The sequence below is a fragment of the Salmo trutta genome, chromosome 19 (assembly GCF_901001165.1).
Source record: "Salmo trutta chromosome 19, fSalTru1.1, whole genome shotgun sequence".
In the NCBI taxonomy this organism is placed as follows: domain Eukaryota; kingdom Metazoa; phylum Chordata; class Actinopteri; order Salmoniformes; family Salmonidae; genus Salmo; species Salmo trutta.
In genome coordinates this window covers 4,323,481-4,346,998 of record NC_042975.1, presented here as the reverse complement: position 1 = coordinate 4,346,998, position 23,518 = coordinate 4,323,481, and the positions used below count along the sequence as shown (strand labels likewise).

The 23,518-nt window shown below is 45.1% G+C and overlaps 1 protein-coding gene across 1 annotated transcript in view; it reads left to right on the top strand.

Moving 5' to 3' along the window:
* Window positions 1-1,047: 1,047 nt before the first annotated feature.
* LOC115153853 (reticulon-4 receptor-like 1) overlaps window positions 1,048-23,518 on the top strand; it is a 128,740-nt gene continuing 106,269 nt past the window's right edge. The window contains exon 1 of the mRNA XM_029699469.1: window positions 1,048-1,303. Within this exon, the coding sequence (XP_029555329.1) occupies window positions 1,294-1,303 (10 nt within the window). The 5' untranslated portion in view covers window positions 1,048-1,293. The remainder of the gene's footprint in view (window positions 1,304-23,518) is intronic.

Genomic DNA, 23,518 nt, shown 5'->3' with positions numbered 1-23,518 from the left:
CTGTAGCTTATGCTTTCAGTACTAAATTCATTCTCTGATCCTTTGATTGGGTTGGACAACATGTCAGTTCATGCTGCAAGAGCTTCTGATAGGTTGGAGGACATCCTCCGGAAGTTGTCATAATTACTGTGTAAGTCTATGGAAGGGGGTGAGAACCATGAGCCTCCTAGGTTTTGTATTGAAGACAATGTACCCAGAGGAGGACGGAAGCTATCTGTCCTCTGGCTACACCATGGTGTTACCCTACAGAGTGCTGTTGAGGTTAAAAAAAATATTTCAACTAGGCAAATCAGTTAACAACAATGACGGCCTAGGAACAGTGGGTTAACTGCCTTGTTCAGGGGCAGAACAACAGATTTTTACCTTGTCAGCTCAGGGATTTGATCTAGCAACCTTTCAGTTACTGGCCCAACACTCTAACCACTAGTCTACCTGCTGCCCTAGGCAGTAGACCTTAGTTGAAAAACAGTTTGTTTTAATCAATTATTTGGTGACGTGAATATATTTAGTATAGTTTTATCTGAAAATTCGAAGTTTTTTTTTATGTTTCACAATTTTAATGAAATTCACTGAGGAGGATGGTCCTCCCCTTCCTCCTCTGAGGAGCCCCCACTGGTCAAATATCACTTTCATTTTTTGTATCTGATGTAGCTATAGATTTGCAGCAAAGTTGCTTCCTGTTTCAGTCATCTATTTGGCCTGATTTGCTTGGGTCAAACAAAAAACACCCTTATGATTGGTTGACAAATAGTGCCTCCCACAATGCAGGTGTTTGCTGCATGCTGCAGTTGGTGAGAAGTAACTGCCGAGACTTTAAAGGGGATTTTTATCGAAAACTGCATGACCTTTGATCACATGATTTTTGTAAAGCTCATGCAGTGGAAATGTAGTCGCAAGTCGGGACAAATTTTGTATAACCATAACGCAACACACTTTGAAAGGCGGTGACCAAATGATGGTCAACGACTTCACAAAAGTGATCTGCTCGAACGCGCCCAGTGTGTGGTAGCTTGGCTGTCAAAACACAAGCTGCGCCTGCCTGCCTGCCTTGCGTTTGGAATAGATAGTGCATCTTGTATTGCTTTGATAGATTCTTCCAGACGCTTTAACTTCTTCTCTGTCGGGAATATCTGCGGGTATGTTTTCAACTCTGCCCGTCAACACTGTTCATTTCAGACCGGAGAAAACGCCTGACAAGTAGGCTACATTCGGCCGAAAGAGACGTCCAAGGAGGATGGGAATCAAACTAGGATAGCCTACATAGACTAGACGGATAGAACAACCGCCTTCAACATGTTTAAAGGTACGATTATTACTTTTTTTTCATATAGTCTATCGCTGTAATGGTTTTACATCGGCTATTTGTTTGTTTTGTTTGTGTGGAGATATATATATATATATATATATATATATATATATATATATATATATATATATATATATATATATATATATATATATATATATATATATATGACAAAAGTGTGCTGGAAATGTATGACATTGTGTTTCCTGCGCTGAGAGCTTTTGGGAATGTGTGTTTATGGTGACCTACCTACAGTAGACTAGCGTTCTATCACGACTTGGAATTGTGTGTGTGTGTGTGTGTGTGTGTGTGTGTGTGTGTGTGTGTGTGTGGTCGCTCGGTCTATGTATAGGCTATCGACTACAGAGGTTACCAGATATGAACTATCCAGGTGTGTGTGTGCGCGCTTGTGTAGTCTACCGAGAGGTCTGTGTTGGCAGAAGTGTGCGATGTGGCTTCCCAGTACGTTGTCAAATCCTAGAGTGTGTTGGTCTTTATGAGCGGCGTTAGATGAAATGCCTCTAATCCCCCCACATCGCTCAGCTCGGCTTCGTTCGGCGGGAATCAAATATTTATCAATATCACGTTATATTATTCTTTAAAAATAGAATGCCGGTGCCGCACTGCAGTTTAGTGTGTCTGTGTGTGCGTGCATTCGCGCGCCTAGACGGCGACTTTCTGACCTTTTCGAGCGGCTGGGTGACGAGACACCGGTTCGAGGAACAAGCGCCAAGAGAGTCAATGGGCCCCGGGGACCGGGAGCGTTAACCGAGAGACAGACTCAGAGAGAGGAAGACAGACAGACAGAGAGAGAGAGGTTTCTGTAAAGCTCCAATGTTGCTGTAAAAATGATACATTTTTAATACCAAGATGTGGTTCATATCCAACATCAGCACTTTGCTATTAAAGGCCCAGAGCAGTAAAAAACGTGATATCCTGTGTTTTTATATGTATATAATGCCCTTTTACTGCAAGGCTGTTTGAAAATAGATTAAAACGGTTGCATTGGCCCTTTTGTAAAAGGGTGCCTGTCTGTGTAAACAGCAGGGCTGCAATTGTGGAACCATGAACTCTGTCTCTCTCTCTGTCTCTCTGTCTCTCTGTCTCTCTCTCTCTCTCTCTCTCTCTCTCTCATTCATATATATATATATAATACTAATTATATAAAAATTGTCAGACTCCAGCCACCCTAGTCATGGACTGAGCTCTCTGCTACTGCACAGCAAGTCTAGGTCCAAAAGGCATCTTAACAGCTTCTACCCCCAAGTCATAAGACTCCTGACCAGCTAATGAAATGGCTACCCAGACCCCTCTTTTACACTGCTGCTACTCTCTGTTTATAATCTATGCATAGTCACTGTAACTCTACCTACATGTACATATTACCTCAATTACCTCAACTAACCGGTGCCCCCGCACATTGACTCTGTACCCCCTGTTTATAGCCTCGCTATTGTTATTTTACTGCTGCTGTTTAATTATTTGTTACTTTTTACTTTAACATTTTTTTACTTATCTATTATTTACTTAGCACTTTTTTTTCTTAACGTTGTTGGTTAACGGATTGTTGTATTCGGCGCATGTGACAAATCAAATTTGATTTGATTAGATGAGTCATGTACAAGCTGAAATACAGTCAGGGAGTGAGCAGTGACGGCCAGGTAGAAGCTGTCGGGGTGTGAGCAGTGACGGCCACGTAGAAGCTGCATTTCGCCATGGGGTGTAGAGAAAATCTTACCGTTTTAAAGCAAGTTTGCTGCAAATCTACACGTTTTGCCATGGGGTGGAGAGAAGATTTAGCAATTACAGATTTCTGCATAAATTGGTCATCAAATTTGATCTGATCTTCATCTCAATCACAACAACAGACAAACTCAGTCTGCTTAAACTATTAACACACCAATTATTGTATTTTTCTTGTCTATATTGAATACATAATTTAAACATTCACAGTGTAGGTTTGGAAAAATGTGAACCCCAAGGCTAATGACTCCTCCAAAAGTTAATTGGAGTCAGGAGTCAGCTAACCTGGAGTCCAATCAATGAGACGAGATTGAAGATGTTGGTTAGAGCTGCCTTGTTTGCTATTCACAAGAAGCATTGCCTGATGCCTCGAAAAAATTTATCTCAGAAGACCTACGATTAAAATTAAGAATTGTTGCCTTGCATAAAGCTGGAAATGGTTACAAAAGTATCTCTAAAAGCCTTGATGTTCATCAGTCCACAGTAAGACAAATTGACTGTAATTGGGAGAAAGTTCAGCACTGTTGCTTCTCTCCCTAGGAGTGGCCGTCCTGCAAAGATGACTGCAAGAGCACAGCGCAGAATGCTCAATGAGGTTAAGAGGAATCCTAGAGTGTCAGCTGAAGAAATCTCTGGAACATGCTAACATCTCTGTTGGCGAGTCTACGATATGTAAAACACTAAGCAAGAATGGTGTTCATGGGAGGACACCACGGAAGAAGCCACTGCTGTCCAAAAAAAACATTGTTGCATGTCTGAAGTTTGCAAAAGTGCACCTGGATTTTCCACAGCGCTACTTGTAAAATATTCTGTGGACAGATGAAACTACAGTGGAGTTGTTTGGAAGGAACACACAACACTATGTGTGTAGAAAAAAAGGCACAGCACACCAACATCACAACCTCATCCCAACTGTAAAGTATGGTGGAGGGAGCATCATGGTTTGGGGCTGCTTTGCTGACTCAGGGCCTGGACAGCTTGCTATCATCGACGGAAACACGAATTCCCAAGTTTATCAAGACATTTTGCAGGAGAATGTTAGGCTGTCTGTCCGCCAATTGAAGCTCAACAGAAGTTGGGTGACGCAACAAGACAACGACCCAAAACACAGAAGTAAATCAACAACAGAATGGCTTCAACAGAAGAAAATACGCCTTCTGGAGTGGCCCAGTCAGAGTCCTGACCTCAACCCGATTGAGATGCTGTGGCATGACTTCAAGAGATCAGGTCACAACAGACATCCTTGAATATTGCTGATCTAGAACAGTTTAGTAAAGAGGAATGGTCCAAAATTCCTTCTGACCGTTGTGCAGGTCTGATCTGCAACTACATAAAACGTTTGGTTGAGGTTATTGCTGCCAAAGGAGGGTCAACCAGTTATTACATCCAAGGCCCCACATACTTTTACCACCCTGCACTGTGAATGTTTACAATAAAGACGTGCTCAATAAAGACATGGAAACGTATAATTGTTTGTGTGTTATTAGTTTAAGCAGACTGTGTTAGTCTATTGTTGTGACCTGAAGATCAGATCAAATTTTATGACCAATTTATGCAGAAATCCAGGTATTTCCTAAAGGTTCACATACTTTTTCTTGCCACTGTATATAACTCCTTTCATGCAATTCTACTCATTTTGCCATGGGGCAGAGAAAAATTTGTCGTTTTTAATATAACTGATGATCAATGCCGCTCTGTAATTCGACCAGATAATTTACCAATCTAAAAATGTTTAGCTGACTGAGTGATTTGCTGATGCACGACCACATTTTCCAATTGCTCCTTGGGTATTCTATTATTCTATATCTCAACAGTAAGTTGAAGCCCCGACTGAGTTCCTAAATAAGAAAAATGGTCCGTAGGCCTACAATTGGGGAGCATACGGGGCCGTCAGTTGCGTATGCCTGATATCGAGAGAATACCATCGGTCTGTCTCACACACACACACACACACACACACACAAAGATCATTATGGGTTAGGCCACTTGGCTCTGTCCTCATTACTGATGAAACCGTATGGGCCTAGACTGGTGGCCGGTGGATGTGTGTGTGTAGACTGGAATAAATAGGCCAGAGATGTGTTTGTGTGTGCTTGTTTGTTTACGAGACTGGCTGAGTTTCTTACCGCCCATCCACCACCACCACACAAGATAAACGGCCATGTATCTGTGTGCTGAATATGCAGCTGTCTGTCAGTGGAAGTGCTGAAATGTGGTGTAATGTGGAGGTGGTTTGTCCCTGATTTGTCCCAGTTATCTCTGTCCATCACCTTTACTTCACTACTACCAAACAGAGAGAGAGCGATGAAGAAAACAAATGAGAGAGAGAGAGGGGGGGGGTTGTGTTATTGTGTGTTTTTTCACGTTATTTGTAACTTATTTTGTACATAATGTTTCTGCCACCGTCTCTTATGACCGGAAAGAACTTCTCGATATCAGGACAGCGATTACTCACCTCGTACTGGACAAAGATTATTATTATTTTTTCTTTAACGAATCGGACGCGAATGATTTACTTCAGACACCTGACAAGACCCAAATCCCCGTCGTTCACATGAAGGAGAGACAGAGATATTGGGGACGTAGGTCGGGGTGCCTTGTAAGGATCCGACGGCGAGTGAGTAATCCCCCTCTACCATCAGTCCTATTAGCCAACGTGCAATCATCGGATAACAAAACGGATGAGCTCCGATCACGACTATACCAATGGAACATTAAAAACTATAATATCTTATGTTTCATCAAGTCGTGGCTGAACGATGACATGGATAATGTACAGCTGGCTGAGTTTCCGTGCATCGGCAAGATAGAACAGCTGCCTCCGGTAAGACAAGGGGTGGTGGTCTGTGTCTATTTGTCAACAACAGCTGGTGCATGAAATCTAATATGAAGGAAGTCTCGAGGTTTTGCTCACCTGAGGTAGAGTATCTTATGATAAGCTATAGACCACAGTATTTACCAAGAGTTTTCATCTATATTTTTCGTAACTGTCTATTTACCACCACATACCGATGCTGTTACTAAGACGGCACTCAACGAGCTGTATAAGGCCATATGCAAACAAGAAAATACTCATCCAGAGGTGGCGCTCCTAGTGGCCGGGGACTTTAATGTAAGGAAACTTGAATCCTTTCACCTAATTTCTACCGGCATGATCAACCAGAGGAAAAAAAACAACCTCTAGACCACCTTTACTCCACACAGAGATGCGTACAAAGCTCTCCCTCGCCCTCCATTTGGCAAATCTGACCATACTCTAAATCAAATCAAATCATATCAAATGTATTTATATAGCCTTTCTTACATCAGCTGATATCTCAAAGTGCTGTACAGAAACCCAGCTTAAAACCCCAAGCAGCAAGCAATGCAGGTGTAGAAGCACGGTGGCTAGGAAAAACCTTGGAAGAAACCTAGAGAGGAACCAGGCTATGAGGGGTGGCCAGTCCTCTTCTGCTGAGCCGGGTGGAGATTATAACAGAACATGGCCAAGATGTTCAAATTTTCATAAATGACCAGCATGGTCAAATAATAATAATAATAATAATAATAATAATAATCACAGTAGTTGTCGAGGGTGCAACAAGTCAACACCTCAAGATTAAATGTCAGTTGGCTTTTCATAGACGATCATTAAGAGTATCTCTACCGCTCCTGCTGTCTCTAGAGAGTTGAAAATAGCAGGTCTGGGACAGGTAGCACGTCCGGTGAACAGGTTGAAACTGGAGCAGAAGCACGGCCAGGTGGACTGGGGACAGCAAGGAGGAGTCATGCCAGGTAGTCCTGAGGCATGGTCCTAGGGCTCAGATCCCCCGAGAGAGAATTAGAGAGAGCATACTTCAATTCACACAGGACACTGGAGAAATACTCCAGATATATCAGACTGACCCTAGCCCCCCGACACATAAACTACTGCAGTATACTCTATCCTCCTGATTCCAATTTGCATGCAAAAACTAAAGCAGGAAGTACCAGTGACTCGCTCCTTAAGGAAGTGGTCAGATGATGCAGATGCTAAGCTACAGGACTGTTTTGCTAGCACAGACTGGAATATGTTCCGGGATTCATCCGATGGCATTGAGGAGTACACCACATCAGTCACTGGCTTCATCAATAAGTGCATCGATGACGTCATCCCCACAGTGACCGTACGTACATACCAGAAGCCATGGATTACAGGCAACATCCGCACTGAGCTAAAGGGTAGAGCTGCCACTTTCAAGGAGCGGGGCTGTAATCTAGACCCTTATAATAAATCCCACTATGCCCTCTGAGGAACCATCAAACAGGAAAAGTGTCAATACAAGGACTAAGATTGAATTGTACTACACTGGCTCTGACGCTCGTTGGATGTGGCAGGGCTTGCAAACTATTACGGATTACAAAAGGGAAGCACAGCCGCGAGCTGCCCATTGACATGAGCCTACCAGACGAGCTAAATAACTTCTATACTCGCTTCGAGGCAAGCAACACTGAAGCATGCATGAGAGCATCAGCTGTTCTGGACGACTGTGTGATCACGCTCTCCGTAGCCGATGCGAGTAAGACCTTTAAACAGGTCAACATTCACAAGGCCGCAGGGCCAGACAGATTACCAGGACATGTACTCCAAGCATGCGCTGACCAACTGGCAAGTGTCTTCACTGATATTTTCAACCTCTCCCTGTCCGAGTCTGTAATACCAACATGTTTCAAGCAGACCACCATAGTCCCTGTGCCCAAGAACACTAAGGTAACCTGCCTAAATGACTACCGTCACGTAGCACACACATCTGTAGCCAGGAAGTGCTTTGAAAGGCAGGTCATGGCTCACATCAACACCATTATCCCAGAAACCCTAGACCCACTCCAATTTGCATACCGCCCCAACAGATCCACAGATGTTGCATTCTCTATTGCGCTCCACACTGCCCTTTCCCACCAGGACAAAAGGAACACCTATGTGAGAATGCTATTCATTGACTACAGCTCAGCATTCAGCACCATAGTGTCCTCCAAGCTCATCACTAAGCTAAGGACACTGGGACTAAACACCTGCCTCTGCAATTGGATCCTGGACTTCCTGACGGGCCGCCCCCAGGTGGTAAGGGTAGGTAACAACACATCTGCCAAGGTGATCTTCATCACAGGGGCCCCTCAGGGGTGCGTGCTAGGTCCCCTCCTGTACTCACTGTTCAGCCATAGCCTATGCACGACTCCAACACCATCATTAAGCTTGCCAACGACACAACGGTGGTAGTCCTGATGAACGATGAGACAGCCTATAGGGAAGAGGTCAGAGACCAGGCAGTGTGGTGCCAGGATAACAACCTCTGCCTCAACGTGATCAAGACAAAGGAGATGATTGTGGACTACAGGAAAAGGAGGACCGAGCGTGCCCCCATTCTCATTGACGGGGATGTAATGGAGCAGGTTGAGAGCTTCAAGTTCCTTGGTTTCCACATCGCCAACAAACTATCATGGTCCAAGCACACCAAGACAGTTGTAAAGAGGGCATGACAATTCCTATTACTCCTCAGAAGACTGAAAAGATTGGGCATAGGTCCTCACATCCTCAAGAAGTTCTACACCTGCATCGTCGATAGGCCCGGTATGGCAACTGCTCGGCCTCAGACCGCAAGGCACCACAGAGGGTGACGCGTACGGCCCAGTACATCACTGGGGCCAAGCTTCCTGCCATCCAGGACCTCTATAGCAGGCTGTGTCAGATAAAGGCCCTACAAATTGTCCAATACGCCACCCCAGTCATAGGCTGTTTCTCTCTACTACAGGATGGCTTTTTTGTGTTTCTATGTCAAACGGTTTTGTTATGTTTCAGTCTTATTTGATGTACAGTACCAGTCAAAGGTTTGGACACACCCACTCATTCAAGGGTTTTTCTTATTTTTTTATTTATTTCTTTAACAATTTTCTACATTTTCGAATAATATTGAAGATATCAAAACTATAAAACAACACATGGAATCATGTAGTAACCAAAAAAGAGTTATATAAATATATTTTGATTTATTTATGAGAATCTTCAAAGTAGCCACCCTTTTTGCCTTGGTGACAGCTTTGCACACTCTTGGCATTCCCTCAATCAGCTTCATGAGGTACTCACCTGGAATGCATTTCAATTAGTGTGACTTTTGTTAAAAGTACATTTTTAGAGTTTGTCCTCCTTAATGCGTTTAGTCACCTGGAATGCATTTCAAATCAAGAGGTGTGTCACAATTGTCTTCAGTGAAAGAGGACCAAGGCGCAGCGGAAGTGTGGATACTCATGTTTTTAATGTTGAAAACAAAAGGAGTAGAGCATCCACTGAAAACCAATAAACAAAACAATGAACGGTACTCACAATGTGACGGTGTGGCAGGCTATACCAAACACAGCAGTGCTCACAACAATTCCCCACAACCCCAAAGACAAACACACACACCTATATAGGACTTCCAATCAAAGGCAACTATACACACCTGCCTTCAATTGGAAGTCCCAATCATCCAACATTAAACAAACACAAACCACCTGCCACATCCTGACCTAGACTAAGCAATATGCCCTCTGCTGGTCAGGACGTGACAGTACCCCCCTCTCAAGGTGCAGACTCCGGGATGCACCTAAAAAAGAAAAACACAAGAAAATCCCCAATACCCCAACAAAACCAACAAACAATACCCCCTAAACAAAAAGGGAGGGAAGGGAGGGTGGCTGCCGTCACCGACGGCACTGTGCTACACCCTCCCTCCCCAACCCACCTATCCTGGAGGTGGCTCAGGTGCTGGCCGTTCCAGGCAGTCGGGGCAGTCCGGCCAGTCTGGCGGCTCGGGACAGTCGGGGCAGTCCGGCGGCTCGGGACAGTCGGGGCAGTCCGGCGGCTCGGGGCAGTCGGGGCAGTCCGGCGGCTCGGGGCAGTCGGGGCAGTCCGGCGGCTCGGGGCAGTCTGGCGGCTCGGGACAGTCGGGGCAGTCTGGCAGCTCGGGACAGTCGGGGCAGTCTGGCAGCTCGGGACAGTCTGGCAGCTCGGGACTGTCGGGGCAGTCTGGCAGCTCGGGGCGGTCAGGGCAGTCTGGCCACTCCGGCAGGTCAGGGCAGTCTGGCCACTCCGGCAGGTCAGGGCAGTCTGGCCACTCCGGCAGGTCAGCGCAGTCTGGCCACTCCGGCAGGTCAGCGCAGTCTGGCCACTCCGGCAGTTCAGCGCAGTCTGGCCACTCCGGCAGTTCAGCGCAGTCTGGCCACTCCGGCAGTTCAGGGCAGTCTGGCCACTCCGGCAGGTCAGGGCAGTCTGGCCACTCCGGCAGGTCAGCGCAGTCTGGCCACTCCGGCAGGTCAGCGCAGTCTGGCCACTCCGGCAGTTCAGCGCAGTCTGGCCACTCCGGCAGTTCAGCGCAGTCTGGCCACTCCGGCAGTTCAGGGCAGTCTGGCCACTCCGGCAGTTCAGGGCAGTCTGGCCACTCCGGCAGTTCAGGGCAGTCTGGCCACTCCGGCAGTTCAGGGCAGTCTGGCCACTCCGGCAGTTCAGGGCAGTCTGGCCACTCCGGCAGTTCAGGGCAGTCTGGCCACTCCGGCAGTTCAGCGCAGTCTGGCCACTCCGGCAGTTCAGCGCAGTCTGGCCACTCCGGCAGTTCAGCGCAGTCTGGCCACTCCGGCAGTTCAGCGCAGTCTGGCCACTCCGGCAGTTCAGCGCAGTCTGACCTCTCTGGCGACTGTTGACTGACGGGCAGCTCTGACGACTGTTGACTGGCGGGCAGCTCTGACGACTGTTGACTGGCGGGCAGCTCTGACGACTGTTGACTGGCGGGCAGCTCTGACGACTGTTGACTGGCGGGCAGCTCTGACGACTGTTGACTGGCGGGCAGCTCTGACGACTGACTGGCGGGCAGCTCTGACGACTGTTGACTGGCGGGCAGCTCTGACGACTGTTGACTGGCGGGCAGCACTGACGACTGTTGACTGACGAGGCTGGGTTCACGCACTTGAAGCCTGGTGCGTGGTGCTGGTACTGGGCGTACCCGATTGTGACCACGCACCTCCATGCTAGTGCGGGGAGCTGGCCTGGGGCTCCATACTTGCCCCGCAACACTCCCCTTGTGCCCCCCCCTAAAAAATTCTTGGGGGTGCCTCTCGGTCTCCCTTACCTCGCCAGCCCTCTTCCGCTGCTTGGTCCTTTGTAGGTGGGGAATTCTGTCACAATTGTCTTCAGTGAAAGAGGACCAAGGCGCAGCGGAAGTGTGGATACTCATGTTTTTAATGTTGAAAACAAAAGGAGTAGAGCATCCACTGAAAACCAATAAACAAAACAATGAACGGTACTCACAATGTGACGGTGTGGCAGGCTATACCAAACACAGCAGTGCTCACAACAATTCCCCACAACCCCAAAGACAAACACACACACCTATATAGGACTTCCAATCAAAGGCAACTATACACACCTGCCTTCAATTGGAAGTCCCAATCATCCAACATTAAACAAACACAAACCACCTGCCACATCCTGACCTAGACTAAGCAATATGCCCTCTGCTGGTCAGGACGTGACAAGGTGTGCCTTGTTAAAAGTTCATTTGTGGAATTTCTTTCCTTCTTAATGCGTTTGAGCCAATCAGTTGTGTTGTGACAAGGTAGAGTTGGTAAACAAAAGATAGCCCTATTTGGTAAAAGACCAAGTTCATATTATGGCAAGAACAGCTCAAATAAGCAAAGAGAAATGACAGTCCATTACCTTAAGATATGAAGGTCAGTCAATACGGAAAATTTCAAGAACTTTGAAAGTTTCTTCAAGTGCAGTCGCAAGAACCATCAACCACTATGAGGAAACTGGCTCTCATGAGGACCGCCACAGGAAAGGAAGACCCAGAGTTCCCTCTGCTGCAGAGAATAAGTTCATTAGAGTTACCAGCCTCAGAAATTGCAGTCCAAATAAATTCTTCACAGAGTTCAAGTAACAGACACATCTCAACATCAACTGTTCAGAGGAGACTGCGTGAATCAGTCCTTCATTTTCAAATTGCTGCAAAGAAACCACTACTAAAGGACACCAATCAGAAGAAGAAACTTACTTGGGCCATTCCAGGTGAAGCTGTTTGAGAGAATGCCAGGGGTGTGCCAAGCTATTTACTGAATAGGGCTATCTTCTATATACCACCCCTACCTTGTCACAACACAACTGATTGTCTCAAACGCATTAAGAAGGAAAGAAATTCCACAAATGAACTTTTAACAAGGCACACCTGTTGATTTGAAATGCATTCCAGGTGACTACCTCATATAGGTGGTTGAGAGAATGCCAAGAGTGTGCAAAGCTGTCAGCAAGGCAAAGGTGGCTACTTAAACAAATGAAAATATATTTTAGATTCTTCTAACACTTTGGTTACTACATAATTCGAAATGTGATATTTCATGGTTTTGATGTCTTCACTATTATTGTACAATATAGAAAATAGTTTAAAAAAAAACTCAACTTCAACTCTATATTAGACATGGTCTTTTCTTCAAACCAAACCATGTGTGTGAGGTGTATACTTTGGTTTCAAAGTAGATTTGTTTAAGACTACCAATCAATACTCCGTGTGACCCTGATTTAACCCACTGCAGTAAAAGGTTAAAGCTGCAGTCCGTGATTCAAACAACAACAAAACTCGCGCCCGACACATTTTTTTTTTGGGGGGGGGGAGATAAACAACTGAGGGATGGGGCTAGGGAATTGTAACCGCTCTCAAATTCATAGATGGAGCTACTAAATAACAAATCTGAAAGCGTATGTACCACACTCGTGGGGAACTGCCCTCCTACAGCGATTGGAGATTCATTCAAGCACCCTCTCACCCATTCTTTAGATGCTTGGCCCAAACTCCTTCTGTCTGTTGGCACTATTTTACTGTGTGTTGGCTATAGTGCTGCCTTTGAGTGGGCCACTCAACACAAACACACACACACACACAGACAGAGTTTTTTTATATCTGGTTTATTGTGGAAGAGTTGTGTAGGCTAAACCTTCTACACCTCTGATTACACTGAACACAACACCAGGGAGGGAGGGAGGTTTTGTGTCGCTTGTGGCATTGATACACAGGCATTGATACACAGGGAGAAGCTGTTGTCTTGGTCTGTGTGTGTGTGACTAAATGCCAAAGCTGGAACATTGAGTTATCCACCAGGCAGATGCGCTCAGCCTTGTAGAAGAGGGAGGGAAAGGAGGGGGGAGAGGGAGAGAGCGACTGAGCCCGGCAGAACCGCCTCACAGCAGCTTAGCTCTGTTTCCAACCATTTCCATGGGGGTGGTAGGTAGCCCAGCAGCTAAGGAGTAGGATCTGTGGCCTGAAAGTTCGCTTGTTAGAATCCCGGGCCAAGCGCTGGATAAACAGGGGGAAATTCATCTGGCAACTGGGTTCTTGCCTGACGACTCAAACAGCGTTCTTCCGCTGCTCTCTGTTCGCTACAGACTTCAGCCTGAGTCTGACGTCGTTTTGTGGGGACGTCAAAAAGAGGGGTTGTTGTACACAAAGTCATCAGCGATTTGGATTATCTCTAAACAATCAGAGTATCAAAGCGCAACGACGTATTTTCAAAACGCCACTTTACCCACGTGTGTTCTGGCTCTGACCCAACCCATCGGTTTCTGGGACCAATCAGAACGGTTAGAATGTGTTTTGAGTTCTAAAAATCATCAGGGAGATACTCAGAGCAAGGTAGCTGGGTTCACATCCTACCGTTGGGCTATTGAGCAAGGCCCTTAACCCTACAACATGCTCTCCATAAAGTGCAGCTTGACCCTACGTTCCTCTGAACCGTGTGGGGGGGATTGAGAAATGAAGAGATCAAAAGACACATTTCTGTATTTCTGTAAACTATGGACAATAAAGTTGTATCGTTTCCTGTCATTAGAAGGGCTGTCATAGGGATTTCTTCCCTCGGGGCCGGGGGGTGAGACAAAGATGCACACTCAGTGGACAGTTTATTATGTACACCCACCTAGTTACCGGGTCGGACCCAGCCTGAATTCCTCAGGACATAGAAACATTGCTCAATTGGTATCAAGGGACCAGAAAAACATTCCCCACACCAGAACACCACCACCAGCCTCTACCGTTAACACCAGGCATAGACTCATGCTGCTTACGCCAAAAAGTCTGCTGCAATAGCCAATCCGTGACAAGGACCGACGAGCTGTGCGTTCCGATTTGCCGTTCTGCACACCACTGTTGTACTATACGCTATTACTTGCCAACAAACTGTTTTCGCCCACAGGAACTATATGTTTTTTGTTTGTCGCACCATTCTCTGTAAACACTAGACCACACGTGTCAATCTCATTCCATTTGAGGGCTGAGTGTCTGCGGGTTTTCACTCACCTGGTTGTCTTGGTCTTAATTGAAAGGAAAAACCAAAAAACCAGCAGCCCTCCATTGAATGAGTTTGACAACCCCTAGTGTTGATACTGTTGTGTGTGAAAAGCCCAGGAGGGCCATCTCTGACATACATGAAGGGACATCACGTGCGCCATCCGTATGGTTAGTGAGAAAGTCCATGTTGCAAATGTACGCTCCCTTACTAGACGTCCGACCACGTCCGATAAATCCGCGGACGGCGTCGGGCCGCTCACGGGGGCCGGATCTTCCAGGAAGTCATCGAACGGAGTCTCTCGGACCTTTAGTTTCCGTTTAATTAAATTTTCAAATTTTGGTCATTTCCTTGCAGTCCCGGATTATTCCACGAGAGGGCGTATGGAATCATATTGCAAATGTAACATATATCACCAATCGCGACACGGCTTTTTCTCCTAAACGGAAGATAATTCGAAGACGAAACTCGGTCTGCGTGGGTTTGGCATAATGGGCAGTTGGCCCCGAACAGGATGGAGTCGAGGCCTCGACGCTTTTCGAGTTAAGGCTATTTTTCTGGCATTGAAAGTCAAACAGGAAAATAGAGTGCTGATTTGACCGCTTCACATCAAACTACATGAGCCTACGGTGTCAGGAGAAAAGGAACCATGCATTTACCAATGTTCATTTCAGAGAAATTGTACAATGACACATTGGTGATATTCAACAACAAGAGGGTTTTTTTTCAAAAAAGTTACATATCCAGTTGCAGCGTGTTCAGATGAGTCCGTTAAGGCAGGTTTCGGAGCTCTGCGAGATTTCTGTGATTTTCTGTGATTTTCTGAAACAACACACACTTGTTCAACCCTCTGTAAATAAGTCAGTTCTTAAGAGAAACACTTAAAACTCAATATTCTATAAGAGCCTAACGTTCAGATTCCTGTGTCAACCAGAAATGCCTTATAATGGTGTCATAGGGGCTGTTTTGAAGGGTTAAAAAGGTCAGATCTTTCCACAACTTCATATGTGTGACTAGGCAACCCTCATGAACTGTAAATCAGTCATTTATCCCATCAGATGTCAAAGAAAAGCTCTCTCAAACACACACACAGCAAGGACGGAGTGACACAGTGCGGTGCTTAAAGACACAAAGAGCCTGCAATGGCATTACCATTATCTCTAGGCTGAGACGAGTTCAATGAGATGCCCCGCTTGACCGTAGCTTGCTCGGTATGAGCGCAGCGACCGTGAGAAAACTAGGCCCAAAATGAGGCCTGCACCAATATGTCAAGTGCTTATGGGTGACAGTGAGAGAACCATTAGGGTTAGAAGCACAATTCAACCTCAGGAGCGTTCCTGAGGTCCTCCCGATCTGTGCAAGCCTAACCTTGACCCTGTGGAATTAACCCTTCACAGTGAAAAGAAGGTGTTTAGATCAAACTGTGTGCAATGACTTCTCTCCCCATAGGAATACATTGACAATTCTCCTAAATTCAACCTGAAGTCTATGTGGGTTATGAATGCCTTATGAACCTGTCTTCTATAACAATCCATCAGGCTACTGTGAGGTCTACCTGTGTCGATTCTAATGTTCCTGGAGCAACCGGAAAATTTTAAAATCACCCTAGAGCTATTGTCATATAAGCAACCTGCAGATAGTGAAAATCATGCAACTCAACCATCTGTCATTCAGTCAATTCTTAAGGTAGAGACTTCATATTCAGGATTCTGTTTATGTCTACCCCAAAGACAACGTGTGTGAAGCAAGAGCTTCCTGTGACAACCGGAAGTTGTTAAAAACAGCCAAGAGCTATTGTCATATGGTCAACCTGCATATAGTGAAAATCAAGCAACTCAACCATCTGTTATTCAGTCAATTCTTAAGGTAGAGACTTCATATTCAGGATTCTGTTTATGTCTAACCCAAAGACAACGTGTGTTGAGTAAGAGCTTCCTGTGACAACCGGAAGTGGTTAAAAACACCCAAGAGCTATTGTCATATAACCTGCACATAGTGAAAATCACGCAACTCAACCCTATGTCATCCAGCCAATTCTTTAGGTAGAGACTTCATATTGAGGATTCTGTATATGCCTACCCCAAAGACAACGTGTGTCTATTCTTTTTGCAAAAAAAACAAAAACACACACACACAATTTGGCCATAGGGACATAGTGTGGGGCTTAGAGTCTTATACCGCCTTCAATAGTTACGTTCGTTCAAACGATTCAAGAACCGTCAGACCTAGAGCTCCGAAATTTTAGAAACCTGTTCTAGAGCTCAAGTCGATAGTGCACGGTCATTTATGGGGCTCTAGAAGGTTCTCAGACCGAGAAACCGCCTCGTGCATTTGCAATATGTTCAATTCATTTTGAATATCACGGACATGGCGACATGTAGAAATGTCCCAGAGTCGCAAGACTAGGTGCATTGAAACCGGCTCGGCCCATAGAGACGGACCCCAATATCTCTGTCCAATAGCTCATTCAGGGACACCGTAGTAACGCACTGAAAAAGTGGATTTTCAGCAACAATTAAGGCCATTGCTCGGGCACCGAATGACCTATCGAGCCGAAACTTGGGATTCGGGGTCGCCTCACATAGGCCTACACATAATGTCAGAGCTAGACCCGCAGCTATAACGTAACTATGTGTTTTAGGTTTTTTTATGGTTAAAATTGAAAGCACTGTGAATTATGGGCCTTCTCTGACATATGTGATAGTTGGCTTCTATACGAGTTGGAAAAAGTGGATTTGGTGTCAGATGCTATCAGTTTGGTGTCAGATTGACATCTAATTGACTGATGGACGCTGACTGCTGGGTGACGAGCAATGGAGAGGAACCACAGTCACTGCCCGGCCATCCCGAGTTCATCGGGCCAGTCAATTATGCATTTCTGCAGTGTTTTTGAGCATGCCTAAATTTGTGATGCTAAATGCCCATTAAATCATATTGCAAACGTAACGCGCTATATTGCAAACGTAACGTGCGTTTGCAATATGATTCAACAGCAAAAAATATCACCAAAGTTGACATGATGAAATCAACACAATGAGCGACAGAGAGGAACCACAGTCACTGCCCGGCCATCCCCAGTTCATCGGGACAGTAGATTATGCATTTCTGCAGTGTTTTTGAGCATGCCAAATTCGTGATGTTGAGATCCATTGAAACATATTGCAAATGCGCATCAGTGCACATGGTGACCCGAAATGGGTTACCAGGAGTAATTTTTTAGAAGGGTTTTAAATGCCTTTAGGGTGGTGCAAGGGGTGCACGGTTGGGTAGGGAGCACCTTCCATCAGTGCCCATCCAGTATAAGGCGCCCCTAGTCATTTTGGACATTTTTCAAAAAATCGCTAAAAATCGACAGTCCCACTTCTCTCATGTCACCATCAAGTCATGGAGAGGAACCACAGTCACTGCCCGGCCATCCCCAGTTCATCGGGACAGTCTATTTTGCATATCTTTAGTGTTTTTGAGCATGCCAAATTCGTGATGTTGAGGCCCATTGAATCATATTGCAAATGCGCATCCGTGGACATGGTGACCCGAAATGGGTTACCAGGAGTAATTTTTTAGAATGGTTTTAAATGCCTTTAGGGTGGTGCAAGGGGTGCACGGTTGGGTAGGGAGCACCTTCCATCAGTGCCCATCCAGTATAAGGAGCCCCTAGTCATTTTGGACATTTTTCAAAAAATCGCTAAAAATCGACAGTCCCACTTCTCTCATGTCACCATCAAGTCATGGAGAGGAACCACAGTCACTGCACGGCCATCCCCAGTTCATCGGGACAGTTAATTATGCATTTCTGCAGTGGTTTTGAGCATGCCAAAGTTGTGATGCTAAATGCCAATTGAATCATATTGCAAATGCGCATCCGTGTATTTGCAATATGATTCAACAGCAAAAAATATCACCAAAGGTGACATGATGAAATCAACACAACGAGCGATGGAGAGGAACCAGGAGCGTTCCTGAGGTCCTCCCGATCTGTGCAAGCCAACCTTGACCCTGTGGCATTAACCCTTCACAGTGAAAAGAAGGTGTTTAGATCAAACTGTGTGCAATGACTTCTCTCCCCATAGGAACACATAGACTATTCTCCAAAATTCAACCTGAAGCCTATGTGGGTTATGAATGCCTTATGAACCTGTCTTCTACAACAATCCATCAGGCTACTGTGAGGTCTACCTGTGTCGATTCTAAGGTTCCTGTGACAACTGGAAGTGGTTAAAAACACCCAAGAGCTATCGTCATATAACCTGCACATAGTGAAAATCACGCAACTCAACCATCTGTCATTCAGTCAATTCTTAAGGTAGAGACTTCTTATTCAGGATTCTGTTTATGTCTACCCCAAAGACAACGTGTGTAAAGCAAGAGCTTCCTGTGACAACCGGAAGTTGTTAAAAACAGCCAAGAGCTATTGTCATATGGTCAACCTGCATATAGTGAAAATCAAGCAACTCAACCATCTGTTATTCAGTCAATTCTTAAGGTAGAGACTTCATATTCAGGATTCTGTTTATGTCTAACCCAAAGACAACGTGTGTTGAGTAAGAGCTTCCTGTGACAACCGGAAGTGGTTAAAAACACCCAAGAGCTATTGTCATATAACCTGCACATAGTGAAAATCACGCAACTCAACCCTATGTCATCCAGCCAATTCTTTAGGTAGAGACTTCATATTGAGGATTCTGTATATGCCTACCCCAAAGACAACGTGTGTCTATTCTTTTTGCAAAAAAAAACAAAAACACACACACACAATTTGGCCATAGGGACATAGTGTGGGGCTTAGAGTCTTATACCGCCTTCAATAGTTACGTTCGTTCAAACGATTCAAGAACCGTCAGACCTAGAGCTCCGAAATTTTAGAAACCTGTTCTAGAGCTCAAGTCGATAGTGCACGGTCATTTATGGGGCTCTAGAAGGTTCTCAGACCGAGAAACCGCCTCGTGCATTTGCAATATGTTCAATTCATTTTGAATATCACGGACATGGCGACATGTAGAAATGTCCCAGAGTCGCAAGACTAGGTGCATTGAAACCGGCTCGGCCCATAGAGACGGACCCCAATATCTCTGTCCAATAGCTCATTCAGGGACACCGTAGTAACGCACTGAAAAAGTGGATTTTCAGCAACAATTAAGGCCATTGCTCGGGCACCGAATGACCTATCGAGCCGAAACTTGGGATTCGGGGTCGCCTCACATAGGCCTACACATAATGTCAGAGCTAGACCCGCAGCTATAACGTAACTATGTGTTTTAGGTTTTTTTATGGTTAAAATTGAAAGCACTGTGAATTATGGGCCTTCTCTGACATATGTGATAGTTGGCTTCTATACGAGTTGGAAAAAGTGGATTTGGTGTCAGATGCTATCAGTTTGGTGTCAGATTGACATCTAATTGACTGATGGACGCTGACTGCTGGGTGACGAGCAATGGAGAGGAACCACAGTCACTGCCCGGCCATCCCGAGTTCATCGGGCCAGTCAATTATGCATTTCTGCAGTGTTTTTGAGCATGCCTAAATTTGTGATGCTAAATGCCCATTAAATCATATTGCAAACGTAACGCGCTATATTGCAAACGTAACGTGCGTTTGCAATATGATTCAACAGCAAAAAATATCACCAAAGTTGACATGATGAAATCAACACAATGAGCGACAGAGAGGAACCACAGTCACTGCCCGGCCATCCCCAGTTCATCGGGACAGTAGATTATGCATTTCTGCAGTGTTTTTGAGCATGCCAAATTCGTGATGTTGAGATCCATTGAAACATATTGCAAATGCGCATCAGTGCACATGGTGACCCGAAATGGGTTACCAGGAGTAATTTTTTAGAAGGGTTTTAAATGCCTTTAGGGTGGTGCAAGGGGTGCACGGTTGGGTAGGGAGCACCTTCCATCAGTGCCCATCCAGTATAAGGCGCCCCTAGTCATTTTGGACATTTTTCAAAAAATCGCTAAAAATCGACAGTCCCACTTCTCTCATGTCACCATCAAGTCATGGAGAGGAACCACAGTCACTGCCCGGCCATCCCCAGTTCATCGGGACAGTCTATTTTGCATATCTTTAGTGTTTTTGAGCATGCCAAATTCGTGATGTTGAGGCCCATTGAATCATATTGCAAATGCGCATCCGTGGACATGGTGACCCGAAATGGGTTACCAGGAGTAATTTTTTAGAATGGTTTTAAATGCCTTTAGGGTGGTGCAAGGGGTGCACGGTTGGGTAGGGAGCACCTTCCATCAGTGCCCATCCAGTATAAGGAGCCCCTAGTCATTTTGGACATTTTTCAAAAAATCGCTAAAAATCGACAGTCCCACTTCTCTCATGTCACCATCAAGTCATGGAGAGGAACCACAGTCACTGCACGGCCATCCCCAGTTCATCGGGACAGTCAATTATGCATTTCTGCAGTGGTTTTGAGCATGCCAAAGTTGTGATGCTAAATGCCAATTGAATCATATTGCAAATGCGCATCCGTGTATTTGCAATATGATTCAACAGCAAAAAATATCACCAAAGGTGACATGATGAAATCAACACAACGAGCGATGGAGAGGAACCAGGAGCGTTCCTGAGGTCCTCCCGATCTGTGCAAGCCAACCTTGACCCTGTGGCATTAACCCTTCACAGTGAAAAGAAGGTGTTTAGATCAAACTGTGTGCAATGACTTCTCTCCCCATAGGAACACATAGACTATTCTCCAAAATTCAACCTGAAGCCTATGTGGGTTATGAATGCCTTATGAACCTGTCTTCTACAACAATCCATCAGGCTACTGTGAGGTCTACCTGTGTCGATTCTAAGGTTCCTGTGACAACTGGAAGTGGTTAAAAACACCCAAGAGCTATCGTCATATAACCTGCACATAGTGAAAATCACGCAACTCAACCATCTGTCATTCAGTCAATTCTTAAGGTAGAGACTTCTTATTCAGGATTCTGTTTATGTCTACCCCAAAGACAACGTGTGTAAAGCAAGAGCTTCCTGTGACAACCGGAAGTGGTTAAAAACACCCAAGAGCTATTGTCATATTGCCACCTGCAGATAGTGAAAATCACGCAACTCAACCATCTGTTACTCAGTCAATTCTTAAGGTAGAGAGTTCTTATTCAGGATTCTGTTTATGTCTACCCCAAAGACAACTTGTGTGAAGCAAGAGCTTCCTGTGACAACCGGAAGTGGTTAAAAACAGCCTAGAGCTATTGTCATATTGCCACCTGCAGATAGTGAAAATCACACAACTCAACCATCTGTTACTCAGTCAATTCTTAAGGTAGAGACTTCTTATTCAGGATTCTGTTTATGTCTACCCCAAAGACAACGTGTGTTGAGTAAGAACTTCCTGTGACAACGGGAAGTGGTTAAAACAGCCTAGAGCTATTGTCATATGGTCAACCTGCATATAGTGAAAATCACGCAACTCAACCATCTGTTACTCAGTCAATTCTTAAGGTAGAGACTTCTTATTCAGGATTCTGTTTATGTCTACCCCAAAGACAACGTGTGTGAAGCAAGAGCTTCCTGTGACAACCGGAAGTGGTTAAAATCACCCAAGAGCTATTGTCATATTACGTGCGCATAGTGAAAATCACGCAACTCAACCATCTGTTTCTCAGTCAATTCTTAAGGTAGAGACTTCTTATTCAGGATTCTGTTTATGTCTACCCCAAAGACAACGTGTGTGAAGCAAGAGCTTCCTGTGACAACCGGAAGTGGTTAAAAACACCCAAGAGCTATTGTCATATTGCCACCTGCAGATAGTGAAAGTCACACAACTCAACCATGTGTCATTCAGTCAATTCTTAAGGTAGAGACTTCATATTCAGGATTCTGTATATGCCTACCCCAAAGACAACGTGTGTCTATTCTTTTTGCAAAAAAAAAAAAAAACATACACACACAATTTGGCCATAGGTACATAGTGTGGGGCTTAGAGGCTTATACCGCCTTCAATAGTTACTTTCGTTGAAACGATTCAAGAACCGTCAGACCTAGAGCTCCGAAATTTTAGAAACCTGTTCTAGAGCTCAAGTCGATAGTGCACGGTGATTTATGGGGCTCTAGAAGGTTCTCTGACCGAGAAACCGCCTCGTACATTTGCAATATTTTCAATTCATTTTGAATATCACGGACATGGCGACATGTAGAAATGTCCCAGAGTCGCAAGACTAGGTGCATTGAAACCGCCTCGGCCCATAGAGACGGACCCCAATGTCTCTGTCCGATAGCTCATTCAGGGAACCCGTAGTAACGCCCTGAAAATGTGGATTTTCAGCACCAATTAAGGCCATTGCTCGGGCACCGAATGACCTATCGAGCCGAAACTTGGGATTCGGGGTCGCCTCACATAGGCCTACACATAATGTCAGAGCTGGACCCGCAGCTATAACGTAACTATGTGTTTTATGTTTTTTTATGGTTAAAATTGAAAGCACTGTGAATTATGGGCCTTCTCTGACATATGTGATAGTTGGCTTCTATACGAGTTGTAAAAAGTTGATTTGGTGTCAGATGCTATCAGTTTGGTGTCAAAATGACATCTAATTGACTGATGGACGCTGACTGCTGGGTGACGAGCAATGGAGAGGAACCACAGTCACTGCCCGGCCATCCCGAGTTCATCGAGCCAGTCAATAATGCATTTCTGCAGTATTTTTGAGCATGCCTAAATTCGTGATGCTAAATGCCCATTGAATCATATTGCAAACGTAACGCGCAATATTGCAAATGTAACGCGCATTTGCAATATGATTCAACAGCAAAAAATATCACCAAAGTTGACATGATGAAATCAACACAACGAGCGATGGAGAGGAACCACAGTCACTGCACGGCCATCCCGAGATCATCGGGCCAGTCAATTATGCATTCTGAGCATGTCAAATTCATTAAAAATGTTAAAAGCAACAGAGTCCCACTTCTCCCTCATCATACATGACAAGTAGACCATCTGCGTCTATTCATGGCTTAACATAGGGATATATATCATTTGGGCAGTATAAATGCCATTTGGACCATGGTTCACTGACTTTTGGGTTTGGAAACCGACTTTCTATGATCGTACATGGCAAACGGACAAACATACTGATTTGGCACATTCAATACTTTCATACATGTATAATTGACAAAAAAAGAATTGGA